The sequence below is a fragment of the Bactrocera tryoni genome, chromosome 4, assembly GCF_016617805.1.
Source record: "Bactrocera tryoni isolate S06 chromosome 4, CSIRO_BtryS06_freeze2, whole genome shotgun sequence".
Taxonomy (NCBI): domain Eukaryota; kingdom Metazoa; phylum Arthropoda; class Insecta; order Diptera; family Tephritidae; genus Bactrocera; species Bactrocera tryoni.
Window position 1 is genome coordinate 39,852,014 of NC_052502.1, and position 20,160 is coordinate 39,872,173.

A 20,160-nucleotide genomic window follows, 5' to 3' on the forward strand; every position below is an offset into this window, starting at 1 on the left:
AGAGTCATTCAAGTAGATTCCGAGATAAGAATATCCTTTGTTGTGCATGGTGCCACGCTCACCGTTTTAGAAACTATATTGTAACGGATTTGTCGATAAATCGTCTACTTTGAAACTCAATCTTGAGTTCGATCACTGGATTGTTAAATGAAAGATGCAATTTAATAGCTATACACTTATCTTTATAATAAAAGTAAGCAAATAGGTCAATTAATTTGTTTTAAATTATCAATTGTTATTAAAAATGATATATCAGAGCTATTCTATGCTTCTGTTAGTAAAAAACGTTCGACTTCTTAAAGCTATGAATAATTTTATATATCATATGTATATTAGTGGTAACTTACAGCTGTCCATTGTGGTCAGCAAAATTAGAAATGATTTTAATTTAGCAACAGCGACAACTGTAAGCCCGCTTTCGTGCATTAAACATATAGACGACGGCAAGCGACAGATAGTATCTGTCAAATATTAATTGGCACATTTTATTTAAATATAAATAAATATTTTTTTATGATCTAGCTACTTTATCCCTGAGCACGACTTCACGGCAGCAGGCTTGCAGTTGTCGTTTTCGCTAAATTAAAATCATTTGTAATGTGGCGACAATGGGCAGCTGTAAAATGTAAAATTATTCAAAAGCTCTATCAAGTATATTATGTTATTTTACCAACAGAAACATAAAATAGTTCTAATACATTATTTGTAATAACAATTGATAATCTAAAACTAATATTTACCTATTTAATTATATTTGCACAAAAAAATTTTTCTTGAACAAAATATTTCAATTTAATTCAAGTAAAAACTTTAAGTACGACAATAACAATATCAGCTGTTTGATATATCGCTGCCGTCTTCAAAATGTTCGAGACGTCGGATCCGGCCACGCGTTGCTATGATATGATATTGTAGTTGAGGTTTAATTTTGAAAATGTTCATACATATAAATTTCATTAAAAACAAGAAAAAACGTTAACTTTGGTTGCACCGAAGCTAAATACCCTTCACAGGTGCATTTCTGTTAGTAACTATGTGTTCAGTTTGTATGGCAGCTATATGCTATAGTTAACCGATCTGAACAATTTCTTCGGAGATTACATTGTTGCCTTAGAAAATAATATATTTTATTTTATTTATGAATTGTTTTTACTATCCTATCTTCTAAGTTAGTTCGAACTGGACACAGTGTGCTAAATTTTTCTAAAATCGGCTCAGTAGTTTAGGAGTCCATCGCGGACAAACAACTTGACACGTACTTTTCATATATAAAAATAGTAGTAGCAAAACTTCGCCACTCGAACATTGTGTCAACTACGAATTTCGCTGTTTGATTGCATCTGGCAATTTATCTTCGATTCTCTTATATTCTCGTGTACTTCTCCGTCACAATATTATTTGCGTTAGATATATAATTGAGGAATGCACCGCGACCTTAGGTCTATTGTGCCCTTACTTTTTTTTGCGTTACTAACCACCCACTCTTTAGGAATAATTAAGTTTACCACTCTTTTGTTTAAATTTCAAACCCAGATTATATTTTTTTGTTGTTCATTTTTACGAATGAACAAATAGAATTCGTTGGAATCATTGGAAATTATATTATTTAAATGCTTTGTGTAAAATTTGTATGTATTTTATGAGATATGAACATATTCATTTGAATTTCTATCTTATCTTGTAACATTATTATTGGTCATCATTTTTTCTTTCGAATATTGTGTTTTTAAAATTTGTAAAATAAATAGCTTAAAAATTTTCTAGAATTTCATTCTATTATACTTTGATTATGTAATATGGCTAAAAATATATAGTAATTATCTTATCATGAAATAAGTATTTCCACCATTTTTGCATTATCTCTATTTTAGTTAAAATAAATATATTAATAATTAACGATTAGCATTTTTGGTGTATAGATGCATATTGCTAGTAGATTAGAAGAATCTCACATCATTGCTGTAAACTGTGAAGAGCTCCCTAGTCCACTAACCATAACGCATCGAATTGTTAAATTCAGTTATTGAAATTAATGAAAATGTATATTACTATGCACAGATTTAAAATAAATAATTTTAACGAAAAATTGTACACCCTTCGACCTGAATAATTCCTCAACTTCTGCACACGCACCTGCTCGAAGTTTCTTTAAAATTAACTTGAAGTGGTGTTAATCGAAGCATTTATGTATATAACAATTCTTTATCTGTTCTTCAATTTAAGTATACATAGATAAAATGACAAATATAAGGCAGCGCCAATAATTCCTATTAGGGAAAATCTAACTCGATTTACATAAGAAATTAATGCTTCCAATACTTCCTTGCTTCCTTTAAGGTTATACATACACATACATATGCATACTTATTTCAAAATCAAAATGGAGCATAATACATTTTAACTTTTTGCCTTACTCGCATTATTTTATTAAATATATACTATATGTATGTACATATGTAGTTCAGAATTTTCTCAAAGGGAATGTACGTATTGTTTGTAAAACATATTGATTAGATTGATTAAGCCCTGTAGATATTGTAATAGTATCTATAACCCTTTATATGTTTATATATACATATATATATATATATATATATACATATATATACATATATATATATATACATATTAAATAAAATTCTCCTCTTCGATAGTCTATAATACTTATCAAATGTGAATCGAATATGCATACGTAGATACATATGTACATACATACATATGTATAATGCACACAAGCAACGTTTATTGATCGTTGGCACTGGTTTGAAGTTCTGCCCCAAATTCGGTAAAATACGAGTATGATTCAAAATCCACCTCATTGTAGAGCTCATATTTATTTAGCTCTGCTGTCCCTCGACACAAATATTCTTACTTGATACTGATAAAGGTTACGTAAGCAGGTAATAAAATATACATAAGTGAACTTTAAATAGTGTCGCATATGAATGTAAAAAATGTGAAATATTTCGAGATTTGTGTATTATAATTTATAAGTAAAAGATATTATGTTTTAAATGTAAATTCATTATTATTCTAATAAGTATCGATTACTTTAAGATTAGTATAAAAAAAACCTATCCTATAGGTAACATATGTACATATTTTCTTCGTTTCATTACTGTAATCGTCTTATGGGACTTCGCAAAATGTTGGCCAATTGCTATAAATGTTTTATATGAGACTGGATTGTACTAAGTAACACCTTTTTATATGGAACCACAATTTTTATTAAATTATTAGTTCAAAGTCATCTAGATTGGTTTTAAATGAACTGGAGGAACTGAACTAATTTTGTTTACTTATGGAGAAAAAGTAAACAATGACTGAAGGAAGTATTAGAATTAGATTTCAAGTCTCTATTAAACTCACAAAAAGCGTTGACGTAAACTTCAGCTTGTATTAAAAATGAGCGTTACAAAGGGCGAATAGGTCTATGTATGGCGTGACAGCCAGCTAGCGCAATCTAACCTAAGTCGTAATATATCAATGGCACTTAAGGTTCTATACACTTTATTTCGATATCTTTTTTAAAGGTTGAGTTGTGTATAGAAACATTAGATAAGGCTATGAAATTCCAAATATTATTCTACGGAAACTACTTTCTGTAGAGTGTCATTCGCTTGAATACCGAACACAACCACTGCCAACTGTACAAAGTAGGTGCCGATAAAACACAATGGTTATCAACTATATAGACACATTCGTGTTATATTTTTTATTATGCCGATAGTTTTACTTTGGGGTATACGAAGACTGTACTTTAGAAGCTAAGAATAATTTTTACATCGCGATTCCAACAAAATGATTTTCAAAATAATGGGCCTCGGTGGAAACGATGTGTTCTCAATTCTCTACTGTGATCCCGTAGAGAACATCATCTGTAATGAAAAAAAAAAAAATTGAAAATGACTGCGCCCTCTCCACAGCATTTGGTGTTGAATATGAATACATACATATATGAAATTTTGGTCTACTTCCCATAGTCTTAATGTAATGAATTCCGCCCCTATCGTTGACTTCTTCTTATAAGTTACATTTTATATATGATATTTCCATTTTTTAGATAGTCTTGTTTATTTTTATTGAATATATAAATTTGTTTAATCGATCTTAAAGACAATGGATATTATCGAAAAAAACACCCAGCTTTGGACTTCATGACGGGCGCATTAAAGTTGAGTGATCAATACGAATGTTTGGGCTGGTAGACAATTCTCATGAAATAGAGTTTAGTAATGAGGATCTTTTAGGAAGCTCCCCAAAACACCAAGCCAATTGGCCTCGCATTATGAATTCGTATGCATGTACTTTTACAATTACATACATACTATGTTTATTAGCAATGAACATACACTGCGCTACCTCAGTTATATCGCGAACAATGATTAAGAGAAAAAACTATATAACATTTGATGCAATTAGTTTCTGGACAAGAACATTGTATATAGATTTTAGGACCGCTGTTTAAAATTAATACCATACTACACGTTTTCGTACTTCTCCTTTTTTGTACCCAACCTTTTAAAATAAATAATTTATTCTGTTGTCCTTTGGTTATATCTAAACTGTTAAACCCTTTACAACATAATGTAAAATATTTGTTTAACTTTTAATGTATGCGTATATATTATATGAAGTTCTAAATATATGGTAAATAAATTACATCATTGATAAATGAGTTATTTTAATGACTTACCTCACTTCTGTATTGAATCTATTTTAGGTAAAAATAAACATATTAAGAATAAATTTTAACATTTTCTTATCACGTTTTTTTGCCAGCGATGTATAGATGCATATTGCCAGTAGATTAGAAGAATCTCACAGCATTGAATAAAACTGTGCAGAGCTCCCTAGTCCACTAACCATAAGGCACCGATTTTTGTTTTTACATATTTTATTAATTTTCATGAAAATGCGTAGAAATAAGAATAATAAGTTGATGAATTAATGCTTTGGTACAAAAATATTGTGAAATTAAAAATACACCCTTCAAATTTCAATAATTATACAACTCCTGCACACATAGTACGCACCTGATCAAAGTTTCTTCAAAATGGACTTGAAGTTGTGTTAATCGAAGCATTTATGTATATAAAATTTCCTTATCTGTTCTTTAGTTTGAATATAGATAAAATGAAAAATATAATGACAGCGCCTTTAATTCCTGTTAGGTAAAATCTAACTCGAATTCACCTTTGCTGGTGAAAGAAAAGTATGGAGTAAAACGTTTTACTGCAGCTACAAAATCAATACATCTTAGAAAAATGTTTGGTCCTATAAAAAGGATTAGAGAAGACTCAACTCCTTTTAACATTTAATACTACTACTTAATCGTCACTACAAACAAACAAATTTCTGTACACCGAAACACTGAAGTCCAAGCAGAAGATCGAAACTTTAATTAAATATTAAAAATCAAATTTTCATAAGTGCGAATAAAGACACAATTTGCAGTTACCAGAAATATTAATACGTTGCTTAATAGATTTCGAGTGCATAGTTTTTTTTCCAACCATATGTATCAACAATTTTAGACTGACAAATATATGTAGACGGAATATTGGTTTATGTTTAGGTTTTCTTATTGGGACTGTACGCCAATGTTGTAAAACATATTGATTAGATTGATTAAGCCCTCTACCTTTTGAGTGTATATGTATTTTCAATAACATGTATACCTATATACATACATCTACTTATACATTCATCAATATGTATGTATACATATATATATATATACATATACTGATCAATGTGTACATATTTATACAATATCCCCGGGTAGTTGCGCTTCAAAAATTGCACAACTTTTGTTTCAATTATGTAACTGGGAAGTCAATTAACCGATACTCGCATTATTGAATTACAGGAATCCTGCTTAATTAAACAACCTAATCTAGGATGAAGCCATGTGTCGAAGTTCACGCAAGTGAGGAAAGTTCTCTGACCACAAGTCACTTGGGAGGGGACAGAAACGATTCTTTTACATATGGCTCAAGCAGCTCACGACCTCCTGTCTTAGACCGAGTATCCTTTTGAGAAGCCAAAAAACATCTGTTCAAAGGCGAGCTAAAAGAGAAGGCGAAACAAGCCCTCTTCATGTAAAAAAAACTTATAAATGAAAAGTAAAGCTGCTTTTTATAGCGTGAAAAGGAGCTGTCTTTATGCCACTATGTCTGAATTTGCTATCCCGGCAAAACAAAAGCTCCGCCAGGATCGGGAATGTCCTCTCTGATCCGTTCGATACCAAACGAGGTTTCAGACAAGGCGACTCCCTGTCGTGCGACTTCTTTAATCTACTGCTGGAGAAAATAATTCGAGCTGCAGAACTTAATCGAGAAGGTACAATCTTCAATAAGAGTTTACAGATGCTGGCGTATGCTGATGTTATCGTTGGATGAAAACACTCCAGCTCGAAAAGTATTTGTCGCAGTACCCGTAGAGGGAAGCAGAGGAGGAGAAGACACTCCGTTGCAGAGATCAGGTGGAGAAGGATCTGGCTGCACTTAGTATCTCGAATTGTCGCCAAATTGCTAAAAGAAGAAACTATTGGCGCGCTAAGCGGCGTCTACGCCGTTAAAGAAGAAGAAGAATAATCAATTAAAAGAAAATCATATATATACTTTAAGTATTTATTTAGTTTTTAGCAATAATATTTAAATACTATTTTTAACTTTAAACGAAAAAAATAAGAAACAAAAATAATATAATGCGCTTATATATTTAGAGATCGTTTTAATAAAAAAAAACAAGAAAAAACGATAACTTCGGCTGCACCGAAGCTGATATACCCTTCACAGGTGCATTTTTTTTAGTAGCTATGTGTTCAGTTTATATGGAAGCTATGCGCTATACTAAGCCCTTGATTCCGATCGTTCGGTTTGTATGGTAGCTATATTCTATAGTTAACCGATCTGAACAATTTCTACGGAGAATACGTTGTTGCCCTAAAAAATAACCTGTGCCAACTTTTGTGAAGATACATTGTCAAATGTGAAAGCTTTCCATACAAGAACTTGATTCCAATCGTTCAGTTTGTATGGCAGCTATATGTTATTGTGGTCCGATATCAGCAGTTCCGACAAATGAGCAGCTTCTTGAAGAGAAAATGACGTTTGCAAAATTTCAAAACGATATCTTAAAAACTAAGGGACTAGTTCGTATATATACAGATGGACGGCCGGACGGGCAGACAGACAGACGGACATGGCTAAATCGGCTCAGCTCAACATACTGATCATTTATATATATACTTTATACGGTCTCCGACACTTCCTTCTGGGTGTTACAAACTTCGTGACAAACTTAGTATACACTGTTCAGGGTATAACTAAAATAAATGTAAGGAACAAAAAGAATTCATGTTATTTTTTTTGTATTTGCAGCAATTACATTCACATATGTATTTATTTTTAAAATGTTAATTAAATAAATTTGTTATTTTTTTATATTGTCAAATGTAAGCGCGATTTCATGTACACTAATTCACACAAAAACTTGTTTTCTTAATAAATACTATATTTGTTTGAAGTTCTTGTCTGTATTTTAAAACTTTGTGAGCTGACGGAGGATTTGGAAGATCATTCGTCTTATGCTCCTGAAGATCCAAAATATTGCAACGGTTTTCTCGATAAATCTATAACTTACTCTTTAGTTCGATCACCGCATTGTTAAATAAAAGTCCCAATTTAATGACTATAACACAACAAAACTTTTTATTACACATTATTTTACTTTTTATTTCCATTTTTAAACTCCATTCTTTTTAAACTTTCGACTTTGATTAACTAATCAAGAGTGCATAATGAACTTAATTCACGATGAAGTTCTACCAAGGACCAGTGCTCTTGGTGAATTCAATCGAGGTCGTAGATCGCTCAAAGACGAATTTGAGGGAGATCGTCCAAAATCAGTTGTTGTTCCAGAAACTATTGATGCTACATTGCATAGTAAAGCAGTCAGTTATTGGAATTAGAAATAAATATAAGTAAGTGTTGTTTCACAACTGAAGTAGGAGCTGAGGCAACGTGGTTTGACAACAAATGGAGAATTGTCGTGATACAGTCACGGTTACGAGAGGCCTCGGGTGTAGAAAATATTGATGCTATCGATTATGTGATTCAATTGGCATTAGAGGAAGAGATTACGACGATAGAAGAGGCTCAATGCTCGTCAAAGGTTATGGGCATGGACTTGATTGTTGCTGCAATATCGACGCACAAGTCAATGAAAATTGTGATGCAGTCGGATGCGCGGTTGTTAGCAATGTTGGAAGCATAGTAGCGTTGGTTGGAAAGGTGAGATTCTTTACCTGTGGCAGATGAGGTCAATATCGTCGCAACAATATAAATGCGGTGCGTACAAAAATTTAGAATGAAAATAGGCAACTTAGTAAAACTATTTACTGGTTTCTCTCATTTATAGCTGCTTCGAGATTCGACATTCCTTTGGTTTTCGGGTTTTTCGTAATTTTCTATAAAGAAATGAAAATATATAGAGCTTCCAAATTTCTACTATATGTATAATTATATCGTCTGCGTAGGCATCCACCTGCAGCGTCGTTTCTCAAGTTCCTTCAAATAATAAATAAAATAAAATAAATAATAAAATAATGTTGAGTACATTCATTTGCGCCAATAGAAATGTTTAACGGAAAATATTAAAATTTACTTGGTTCAATCTAACGAATTTTCAAAAAAGTGCAAAAGTTATAGGGACACACACTGTATTTAATCGAATAAAATCGCAAAATTGACGGTAATTTTTCAAAAAAAAAAAAGAGTCCTCCGTTAAGAGCTTCTGTCGTCCTGCAACCTCTCCACCGGAGTGAGTAAGCTTTGGGCTACTGTCAAGGCTTTGTCTCACCCGAAGATACATGACGACTGAGTTGAAGTTCTATCAATGGTCATGCCTCTTCGGACCCGAAGAAGTGCGCGAGCTATTTAAGCCGGCAATTTACACTGCACCCTTCGGTAGACAAAGTCAAGAGATGTGTTAACCGACGGCTGCGCAAAATGCCAAACAACTGCGCGTCACTTACTTTCACCGATGAGGAGATTCAGAACGCCATCAACAAATCGAAATCTTCCAAATCCATTGGCCCTGATGGAATCAACATGCTTATGCTAAAGCTATTAGGCTCGACGGGAGTAAGCTATCTTACCAAGTTCCTCAACCTGTCGCTGACCACTCTTCAAATACCCGATGTGTGGAAAGTCCGAAAGTGGTTACACTACTAAAACTAGGGAAACCCGGCAACAAAGGGGAGTCCTATCGTCCGATAGCTCTCCTCTCCCCAGTAGTGAAGACACTTGAGGCCTTGCTACTCCCGACCTTCACTTACCACCTGAGATTAGCCAACCATCAGCATGGATTCCGAAAAGTGCACAGCATCACCACAGCACTTAGTGTCATAAACGCTCAGATAGTTCGGCCGGATGATAATGAACTCCTCTCCAAGCAGTTCCAGTGAATGGCGTAGTTGGAGTCAAATCACCATTCATCGCAGACGAAGAGCTCGAGTTGCGCGAGAAACGCGAGCGACCCTAGCGCACCTTCGTTCTGGATACTGTAGCAAGTTTAACTCCTATTTGTCCAGAATAGACCCCGACACATTCAACATACATATGTCCTGCGTGTAATGAGTCTCCGCATGACACTGGCCATCTCTTTGCATGGCCCGCCAACTCCACTCATCTTTCACCCTTTCACCAACTATCGCAATGAGAGAATAGCCATTCTCAGCGATAATCAAGGGGCGCTAAAAGCGATCTCCTCTTATGAAATCAAATCGCTATTAGTGCAGGAGTGCAGGGAAAGGCTGAACAGCCTTGCAGAACGCAACCAGGTACACCTAATCTAATTCCTGGTCACAGAGGTATAGCCGGTAATGAACTGGCGGACTAGCTAGCCCGTTCCGCAGCCTCCACAAAGATGGTGGGACCAGAACCCTTTATTGGGGTAGGTCCACATACCATAAAGGAGCTACTTCGCAAGGAAAAAGGAGTGGGTAGGGAGGAGCATTGGCGGCAAACGCGCGGTATGAGACATGCCAAGTTGCTAATGGGAGGATACAACTTGAGTAGGTTCATGGTTGTAATAAACCTCCCCAGGAACAAACTCAGGCTACTGGTCGCATGGTATACCGGCCACTGCAAGTTGAATAGCCATCTGTCAACATGGGCCTATCATCTTGCGTTAACTGCCGGTTCTGCGACTTGGAGCTTGAAACCCCGGAGCACCTGCTGATCGCATAGCCTCTTTAGCGCCCGGAAGTCTATTGAACTTCATCAATGCGCTGGGCTAGGCGAGTCTATGTGAGCTAGGAGAGAGCACAATAGACTAAAGGTCGCGGTGCATTCCTCATATTCACTCAATCAATCAATATACTCTAAGATTATGAATTTACGGTGTCTCATTTTAACAATTTCAATTATGGTAAATTGAATTCTTCAGCAATTTCTCGCTGGGTTGCTTATTTAATTTTTTTTCATTTTGTTACCCCTGTATTGATTCAATCATTAAAAACATTGCAACTTAAATTATTTCGGTACGTTGATATTAGTTGTCATCATTCCAAACTTTCAAGATAAGTTTGTGAATTTGTTTTACATAAAATACAGTTCGTGAAATGAAAAAGACAGACTAAGTATTTACATAAAGATGGACCAGTTTTCACATGATTTAACGGTAGCTTTGATGGAAGAGACTTCTTTATTAGATCGGGTACGAGTAAGTAGGTGGGGCCAACGTAGAAGGACTCGTTCTGCAGGGAATTTGCGTAAGTAACGCACTGCTGAGATATGTATACATATTTAATATATTTAGAAGTAATTACGCTGCAATTTATATATAAGATATTTAAATACGATATAAAGTTAATGGAACAACAAAAATTTTTAATTTGTTTACTTAAGCATGTGCCCCACAGCCAACAGAGAAAGAAGACTCTTCTAGTAGTCCATGTGATGTAAGAAAAACAACGAATATAGATGGCTTGGACATAAAAAATATTAAATTACCAAATATGAGCGATTCCGATGATAAAGAAACACGTTTGCCTACTAAGTCGTCTTTAAAAACAGCACTTCGTTTGGGTACACTAGAATCGGATTCTTTAAATGAGACTTTCAGTCCATCAAGGTAAGGCCTAATTACAAACTAAACAATGCTGGATAATCTTTTCATAATAACATAGGTTTTTTAAACCCAATGCCAGGAGAAAAAGGAAATTTAAAAGAATGTCAATGGAATGTGATATAGGTATTATAGCACCTATACAGAATTCTAAAACAAGTGTTCATCCGTCATCAACAATTGCAGCTAATGGATGTGTTTCAATGAGAAAGCGTGTTTTAAAGCCAGATTCTAATAACCGCAACAACTTATTTTTCTGTGGTAAGCGTAAACGATCCAATCGTGATCGATACCAAGATTACGATAACACGAAATCTCACTCAACGAGTATGCCCCGTTATACAAATATAGAAGATAATAAAATACGTCCAAGAAGTTATTCTTCCACATCAAAACCTAATAGCGACCGTTTGTTGCCTTTAAATAAAGGTCTTCTGTCGAGAATAGAAAAAATATCACAATTGCAAAAGACTGAATGTGTGCAAAAATCCGCACCTTCTTTTTTAAACAATACTGAAACAAACACAATGAGTCTACAGATACAAGCGCAACAACAGGAATTGAAAAATCTTCGTAAAAAACGTAGCCAATATCGGCGTTCTCAGCTACAAGAATTACAGTTTGCTGTTGAACAGCACCCAATGGATTGCAGCAATATAAATGATTTTCTAAGTTCAAGTTCTTTAAGTTCTTCCGATTCCGATGACGTACAAAGTGCAAACGATACTGATCGTGAAGGAGACGATGAACTAACGGATTGGCCAGGGAATGAATGCGTTAGTGGCCCCGCTGACAATAAAAATGATGCTAAACGTAAGCTTACGAAGAAAAACACTAATTCTCTCATAAAATCTGAAGAAAGCTGTTTTACAGCTGTAATGGGTGAAGATGATACAATGATGTTGGGTAGTGAGGATTGGTCACCTAACATTTCAAATGATAACATGGAACTCCGCTATCGACCATCAGAACCAATCGCTATCACGAACAAAGGTTTTGATTTGGGGCGTAGTATATGTGATGAGGGCATCATCCCTTTTAAACAAATAGAAAGCGAAATGTCCGGCGAAACCTCAAATCCATTTCTTTCTTCGCCACCATCACATTTAAATGAAATTAGAGAAATACGTGCTGGTTGCCGCCGCATTAAAGATGAAAGACCTGGTTTTAGCATTAAAACGAGTGTAAATGAGCGCCTTGCCCGATTTTTACAAGATCCAAGACAAACACAAATTCGTTTGCCCGATATAGAAATATACGAGCATGAAAGTTTACTTAATTTGGCTACATTGTACTCTCTACAAATTTCATTGGCAAACGGATGTGCCATACTTAACAAGACCAGGTAATGTCTATTCTATTATTTATGTTTACACATATAAAAAAGTAATTCAAATTAAATCATACAGCAACACGACTCAATCTACTATTATTGACCAAAATGGTTTGAAAAATTGTTTGCTTAGTGACTTTAAAAGACGATGTTATGGAAGCAAAAATGACGGTGTTCCAAGGGAATAATTGTCTAGCACAATCTTACGCCATCAGTCAACACACGATGACATAAAACAAATATATATAAATAAAATATTTGCTGTTATTATATGATTTTAAGCAATAACGCTTTGCGTATTTATTTTATATGTTTTTTTTATGGGTATGAGTTCACTCAAGAAATTGTAGATGGAAAGTCCATTAATATATGTATATTATATTTATTTATATATTATATTATAGTTTATTACTGTGTATTTTTTTGTAAATAATCTAATGTATATATAATATATTACGCATAAAATATATATTATATAAAAAGAATTTAATTAGTGAATATTTTTAAATATAATTTAAAAGTTTATTTAAATTTGCGATAGCAAAGGCATTAGCGAGCCAACTGAGAACTCTGCTGCTATCTGTTCTGGGTGTTTAAATTAAGTTTAACTTCTCATTTCTGGCAACGAAAAGAGTAAAGAAGAGCAATGGTAACAATACAATACAAAATTGTAAACGATTTCATTTCAAAAATATTGTAAACGCCAAGAATTTGTGCCTTGATGTCAAACGAAGAATGAATATGAATTTTTACAGGGGGTTATGTCCGATATATGTATATATTTAGAAACAGTTATTTTTGCAAAGTTATTCTATAGAACAAAAAATTTACAATATTACTTGTACATTGTTATTAGTTTACTTTTAATATATTTTCGCCATATAGTACAGATATAGCCACAAGTCTCGAATCTAAGTAATTATGTTCTACTTCACATCTGTTTCCAACTCCAGCCAATTCAACGACTTGCTTAATGCAAGCGTTTCGTGGTAAATAGAATACTACGTTCTCACTAAATTGCTTGGCGATTTCCATTAATTTTGATGCTCCCGAAGGTTGTAAATAACTTTCAATATTATAGGATTCCTTTCGTTTATACTTTGGACCTCCCCAAGGCGGACTTAAGAAAACAATATCGCAACGAAAATTGCAGGTACGATCTATTTGCATGAAGTCTCCAATAATGAAGTCAATTTTATCTGCTACTCCATATATTTTGGCATTGTGCTTTGCCATAGATATTTTCACAGGGTCTATATCTATCGCTATAACACGCTTACAAGTGCGAGCGAATTGTATAGCATTTCCACCGCAGCCACAAAAGGCGTCTATAATTACATCGCATGATAGGCGTTCAGCCAAATGAGCAGCAATTTTTTCAGGTGTGACTGAAAACCAACTTTCACAATCTAGCCGTATGCCATCATCATATCGTGAAAATAGGGAAAAACGTTTTCGCCAATATTTCAGCATTTCTTTATTTTCCAATAGAAATTGCGGTACATTTCGTAGCTTTCGGTTTGCCCTCTTCTTTTTAATTTGTTTCTCTTTAATATCACATAATGTCGATGTGTCCTTAACTTGTTTATCAAGATCTTTTACTGTATTCTTTTTAAAATGTTGAGTGTCCATACTTGAAGAATCCTCCTCATCAGAGAAAAAACCGCTGTACACTTGTTGCAAGTTATCGTACCTTTGTGATTGTGCTTTTCTGTTACTTTTTGCTTTACCAAACGCAGTAGGAAGGCCCAGCAGTTCCAATTGTGCAAAACCTTCCGCAAAACTACTATCAATATGTTCCTCAAGTTTATCAGCTATGAAATCAATCCTTTCTTCATCTAAAGATTTATGCAAATGTTTGTAATATTCATAAAATATTATTGCGTATAACTGATATTGTTCTATATATATCTTTTCATAGTGTTCCTCCCAAATTTGTTTTCTTTTTTCCTCAGACTCAGCAATTACATTTTCGGAGTCATGATTTAATGTATCCTCCGCCTAAAACGAGATTTTTAATAAACGTGTATACATTTTTGAAACTCAAGTCATATCATACCCATTCTTTTTCATATTCCTTATCCCAATATTTATTATATACAATGCTATCACCGTTTGAATACCAGAATTCCAAAAAAGTTTTTTGTTGCTTAGACTCGTAGCTATCTGTAATATAACGCCGGACATAATCCAAGCTTTCATACGCTTTAAAAATCTGATTGAAAACGTACAATTGAGGTTGACATCCAGTTGACTCCACAATATATTCGTGCATATTACAAGCGGTTTTCTAAGAATTTACGGAATTAGTGCAATAATCCAGGCTAGGCTCACATTAATTTTTAAAAAATTATTTAGTAGAAACGTTCGTCATTGTCTGTATTACGAGATATTTCCCGGAGATTATATTCTTTCGACAAGTATTAGATTCCTCATTTCATATGTGTTGATATATTTATTTTGATTTCGTTTACAGCATGTCTCTTTAGAGGTAATACACTCCGATATTTTCCGATAAACGATTATTAGAAAAATTTCTTTATGGTTTGCACAAACTTGAGTATACAGTAGTACACATACAAGTAGCTTTGGCTGTCTGTCAAAGACTATAAAACTAAAATTTTGATAGATGAAAGTGAAATATTGCTATTTTTTGTGCTTAATCCCACAGTTTGCATTTTCTTAGCTCAATAGCAAGGTAAAATTTTGACAACATATACTTGTTAATACGTTCACGAAGAAATGAATTTAAGAAAACCTCCGAGTACATAAAATGTAAATTATAAAATAAGCTATTAATTCATTTAATCATGATATTATTTATTCCAATAAATACAGAAATGGTCCTATATAAATATATTACTATTAAGACCCTAGAAGTATGTAAAAATAATATTTTATTAGGTGATTAACATTAGAACAGCTATCCTTAGGGCAGGTAATAATGAGATTATTAAAAACAAAAACAAACAAATCTCATTATGTTATACATTTAACAATATAATTTCATAAATAATTAAAAAAAAACATTTGACAAAAAAAAAATTCTAAAGCAAAAAAAAGGATGTTCCTGTTGTCAACAATTTGATGCAAAACGATCACACATTTCGATAATAAGTGATGTTTGAATTATGAACTAAATCCGACAAATCTTGTAATGTGGAAACAGGCCTTAATATATTGCCGCCTAATCGATTCAATTAAGCGCTTAATCAAGTAAAAAAAATTAATTTCACAATTATCTTATTTATTCATTAATTAGGAACAAAGCAGTCTTGCTGTTTAGTGTTTGATTACGAATTTGTTAATAATGGATAAAACAATGCTTAAAAAATTATTTTTAGCATATTGTGTGCATGTTGAACACTTTGAGTCAGTACAATCTAACTATGATAGTGTACTAACACTATATAGGAAAAGAAAAAGGCGAAACTTGATGATTTTACAGCATTTAAAGAAAAAACAACTTTTGTGCCTTGAAATATTGCAGCAAACGGCATCTCAAAGAGCGTTGTGGAAATTGGTAAATCAAAAGACAATATGATATAGACAATATACTCTTTAATTAATCAGACTTCATTAATACAGAAACGGCGATCTCAATTTTGGGAAATAAATTGCAATCGTAATAATGATCAGTTTTTCAAGGAACACTTCCGAATGTCCCGAGCAAGTTTTGATATACTATGTGGATTGGTTAGCAAAATGAAAAGAGCAGATACGAATTGGCGTAAAGCGATAGAATTACAAAAACGGGTTGCAATCGCTTTATTTACCCTGGGTTCTTCCCTAAAGTACAGAGAAATTTCTGAACTATTCGGTGTTGGAATCTCAACTGTATGCGAAATTGTATACGAGTTCTGTGAAGAAGTGTGGAAAACTATGTCAACATACATTAATAAATTACCTCCGAAAAAGGAAGATTTAGCTGAATATATTTCTGGATATTGCAAACTTGGTCATCCTCAGTGCATGGGAGTAATTGGTTAGAGATATACAAATTTGCCTCGTATCAATGTAATTTTGTTAATATGTTTTTAATCTTAATGTTATTCTAGATGGATACCATATAAAAGTGAGGCCGAACGCAACCGTCGCTAAGGAATACTTAAATAACAGAGGCTGGTACTCCATTATACTTCTAGCGTTGGTGGATTACAGGTTTGAATATTTCATTTTACTATATAAACAAATATGTAATCAACCTCTAATTCTACAGATGTCGTTTCTTATATGTTAACATTGGTGCTCCAGGGCTGTGCACTTACTCACAAACATACAACGCATCGGCACTAAGAGTTCTCTTAAATAATAACGAGTTATTAACAGGATATAAAAAGGAAATAGATGGAGTGGAAATACCAGTTTATATTATAGGTGACTCATCGTTTGAGTTTTCCAAGTCTTTAATGACACCCTACCCAGTTAGCACTTCTTTAACCGAGAATAAAAAACAATTTAATAATAAGTTATTAGCATGTAAAAAAGTAGCAGATAATGCTTTTCGGCATTTAAAAGCACGTTTTCGACGTATAGGAATCGGGATAGACAATAGAAAAGGGAATGCTCCTCTTATTATTCGATCCACATGTATTTTATATAACTTTCTCAACGAAATAAATGATAATATCGACGAGAAATGGTTAGAAATGAAGCAAGTGGATACAAATTGCCAGAATCCCACAAATACTGTCGCATATTGTGAGGACGAACCCTTTGCGGAAGAGATAAGAGATACGTTGTGTCGTTTAAGTGAAAGATAAATAAATGTCATACTTTTCTTATGTACCAATCGGAAAAAACTTAAAATTCTAATAGACGAAAGTTGACATTTTTGTGGTGAGTATGAACATAAAAGTTTCATCCAGTTAAATAGCTGGTTAAAACGTTTAAAATGATTGCTGTAGATACAATAATGGAAAACAGAATCATTAATATTGCCATTAGCAAAAAAAATATTTTCTTTGGACAATAGAGTAAAAAAATACCGCTTGACACCCAACCATCGTTGGCATGCTGTTAAATTAGTTTGTTGAGTTAAAATATAATATACTTACTACATACATATATACAAGTATTTTGATTAAAAAAAAAACTGATTCATATTCTAATATTGCTTTTTCGAATTGGAAATGGATAAGGTTTCAAAAATTTTTTTTTTCTAAACGACCAATATGTCGAAAATATTGTGTACAAATTTTGAGTCAATTATAGTCTCCGTTAGTTTACAGCGTTTTAAATTACTTCTTCACATAAAACAACAGGTAATCAGATGGAGTTTTTTTTTTTAATTTTTTTCTATTTTTTATTAACAAAGTAACCGCGATTTTTTTTAGCTAAAATCGCGCTTTTTACTTCCAAGTGCTGCAAAGAATAGAAAAAAACTTTCTGATTACCTCGAGAAATACATCACCTTTAAAATGCATATACATTTTTTTGTTTCAGATGATCCGGTAACGAGTTATATACATATATGTATATAACGAGTTTTTTTCAAAGTGCTTTTGAAGATTCGCCATCACAGGCTTATTTATCAATATTTTTCATTGAAAATTTTTTCGCTTTTTTTGCCTTTAAAACCTTACCCGCCTGAAGAACAAAAAAGCAGCGGGGGCCGATGGATTGCCGGCCGAGCTATTCAAACACGGCGGCGAAGAACTGATAAGGGGCATGCATCAACTTCTTTGTAAAATATGGTCGGACGAAAGCATGCCCAACGACTGGAATTTAAGTGTGCTCTGACTAATCGACAAAAAGGGAGACCCCACAATCTACGCCAACTTCCGTGGGAAAAGTCTCCTCAACATCGCATATAAGGTTCTATCCAGCGTATTGTGGATTATTGTACCTTATCAGTGTGGCTTTAGACCTGGCAAATCACCATACGCCAAATTTTGAAAAAGACCCGTGAAAGGAAAATCAACACACATCACCTCTTCGTCGATTTCAAAGATGCTTTCGACAGCACGAGAAGGAGCTGCCTTTATGCCACGATGTCTGAATTTGGTATCCCCGCAAAACTAATACGGCAATGTAAACTGACGTTGAGCAACACCAAAAGCTCCGTTTGGATCGGGAAGGACCCTTACGAACCGTTCGATACTAAACGAGGTTTCTGACAAGGCGACTCCCTATCGTGCGACTTCTTCAATCTGGCTGGATGGCCTCAACACCCGCGCCGTTAGTTCTGCTTTCTCCAGACTGGACAAGGAAGCAAAGCAAATGGGTCTGGCAGTGAACGAGGGCAAGACGAAATATCTTTTGTCATCAAACAAACAGTCGTCGCACTCGCGACTTGGCTTTCATGGCACTGTAGACAGTCATAACTTTGAAGTTGTAGATAATTTCGTCTATCTTGGAACCAGTATAAACACCACCAGCAATGCCAGCCTGGAAATCCAACGCAGGATAACTCTTGCCAACAGGCGCTACTTCGGACTGAGTAGGCAATTGAGAAGTAAAGTCCTCTCTCGACGAACAAAAACCAAACAATAAGTCACTCATTATCCCCGTCTTGCTATATGGTGCAGAGGCTTGGACGATGACAACAACTAATAAGTCGACGTTGCGAGTTTTTGAGAGAAAGGCTCTGCGAAAGATTTATGGTCCTTTGCGCTTTGGCCACGGCGAATATCGCATTCGATGGAACGATGAACTGTATGAGATATATGACGACATTGAATTAGTTCAGCGAATTAAAAGAAAAGCGGCTACGCTGGCTGGGTCATGTTGTCCGAATGGACGAAAACACTCCAGCTCTGAAAGTATTCGACGCAGTACCCGCCAGGGGAAGGAGAGGAAGAGAAAGACGTCCACTCCGTTGGAAGGACCAGGTGGAGAAGGACGTAGCTTCGCCCCGTAGCGAAGGGAAGAAACGACTGGCGCGCTGTTGTTAATGTTGGGGGGATGGGGCATGTACAACCACAGCAGGTATAAATTTGCAATTAACCTTCCTAGGGACAAACTCAGGCTAGGCATTTTACACCGGCCACTGCAAGCTGAATAAGCATTTACATATCATGGGCCTATCCTCTTGCGTAAACTGCCGGTTCTGCGATAGAGAGCCTCTCGGATCCATGTTTCCAAATAGGGATCGCATCGCCTCACTAGCACCCAGTAAAATATTGGACTTTATTAATATGCTAGGGGCTATGTGATTTAGGAGAGAGCACAATAGACTTAAGGTCGCTGTGCATTCCTCATTTATCTAATCTAATCTACCTAAATGAAACTTAGAAAGCATATTTTTCCCTTAATAATATATGGTAATGCCAAAAATAGATAAAAATTGCCCCAATCTCTCATATACCTAACATACGATTTTCAAACCTCCCCTTTCCAACCTCAATCAATATATGACATGTTTATTATTAATGGAACATATAATATTCGATTAGAATATAGTTTAGCATTATAGTATAGCCTAAAATTTGTGAAATTTTATTTACAACGAACATACAATGATTTTCATTATTCTAACAAACCTTATATCGAATATTTCAAGCTATTTATGAAGATAAGCTAATTATGTATAGTATATGGAAATTGATTTAATTCGTGTACAAATTCCATACATTTTCGAAATTATTAGGTATATTGTGGTTATACCACAAAATATAGGCTAATTTCTTAGATTTGCCGATATTTTCGGTAAAAAGGCAGGTACAGTGACAATGGGGTTTTTCATT

The 20,160-nt window shown here is 34.3% G+C and overlaps 3 protein-coding genes across 5 annotated transcripts; 2 read left to right on the plus strand and 1 right to left on the minus strand.

Annotated features, from left to right (window-relative positions):
• The first annotated feature begins 10,558 nt into the window (after positions 1 to 10,558).
• On the plus strand, positions 10,559 to 12,836 carry LOC120775482. Of its 3 annotated transcripts, XM_040105684.1 has the most exons (5): positions 10,559 to 10,783; positions 10,920 to 11,145; positions 11,201 to 11,952; positions 12,013 to 12,484; positions 12,549 to 12,836. In XM_040105684.1, exons 1-5 carry the CDS (start codon positions 10,666 to 10,668, stop codon positions 12,658 to 12,660), a joined length of 1,680 nt encoding a protein of 559 aa, XP_039961618.1. In that variant the 5' UTR covers positions 10,559 to 10,665; the 3' UTR covers positions 12,661 to 12,836. The 3 variants fall into 3 exon arrangements, with proteins under 3 accessions (XP_039961618.1, XP_039961616.1, XP_039961617.1); XM_040105682.1 differs by having other exon boundaries at positions 11,201 to 12,484; XM_040105683.1 differs by having other exon boundaries at positions 11,222 to 12,484.
• A 475-nt stretch (positions 12,837 to 13,311) lies between these two features.
• LOC120775493 (trimethylguanosine synthase) lies at positions 13,312 to 14,953 on the minus strand. The gene is made up of 2 exons (XM_040105698.1): positions 14,532 to 14,953; positions 13,312 to 14,473 (listed from the first exon to the last, which is right to left on the minus strand). The coding sequence occupies exons 1-2, from the start codon at positions 14,745 to 14,747 to the stop codon at positions 13,325 to 13,327; spliced, it is 1,365 nt and encodes a 454-aa protein (XP_039961632.1). The 5' UTR covers positions 14,748 to 14,953; the 3' UTR covers positions 13,312 to 13,324.
• Positions 14,954 to 15,656: 703 nt separating this feature from the next.
• On the plus strand, positions 15,657 to 17,260 carry LOC120775871 (protein ALP1-like). Its single transcript, XM_040106242.1, has 4 exons — positions 15,657 to 15,995; positions 16,061 to 16,457; positions 16,531 to 16,633; positions 16,692 to 17,260. Exons 1-4 carry the CDS (start codon positions 15,783 to 15,785, stop codon positions 17,233 to 17,235), a joined length of 1,257 nt encoding a protein of 418 aa, XP_039962176.1. The 5' UTR covers positions 15,657 to 15,782; the 3' UTR covers positions 17,236 to 17,260.
• The last annotated feature ends 2,900 nt before the right edge of the window (positions 17,261 to 20,160 follow it).

Coding starts and splice junctions, on each gene's coding strand:
- LOC120775871 (XM_040106242.1), top strand. CDS start 15,783: ATGGATAAAACAATGCTTAAAAAATTATTTTTAGCATATTGTGTGCAT. Junction 15,996..16,060: donor AAAGAGCGTTGTGGAAATTG/GTAAATCAAAAG, acceptor TCATTAATACAG/AAACGGCGATCTCAATTTTG. Junction 16,458..16,530: donor TCAGTGCATGGGAGTAATTG/GTTAGAGATATA, acceptor ATGTTATTCTAG/ATGGATACCATATAAAAGTG.
- LOC120775493 (XM_040105698.1), bottom strand. CDS start 14,747: ATGCACGAATATATTGTGGAGTCAACTGGATGTCAACCTCAATTGTAC. Junction 14,474..14,531: donor AGGAATATGAAAAAGAATGG/GTATGATATGAC, acceptor ATCTCGTTTTAG/GCGGAGGATACATTAAATCA.
- LOC120775482 (XM_040105682.1), top strand. CDS start 10,666: ATGGACCAGTTTTCACATGATTTAACGGTAGCTTTGATGGAAGAGACT. Junction 10,784..10,919: donor TCGTTCTGCAGGGAATTTGC/GTAAGTAACGCA, acceptor TGTTTACTTAAG/CATGTGCCCCACAGCCAACA. Junction 12,485..12,548: donor GCCATACTTAACAAGACCAG/GTAATGTCTATT, acceptor TAAATCATACAG/CAACACGACTCAATCTACTA.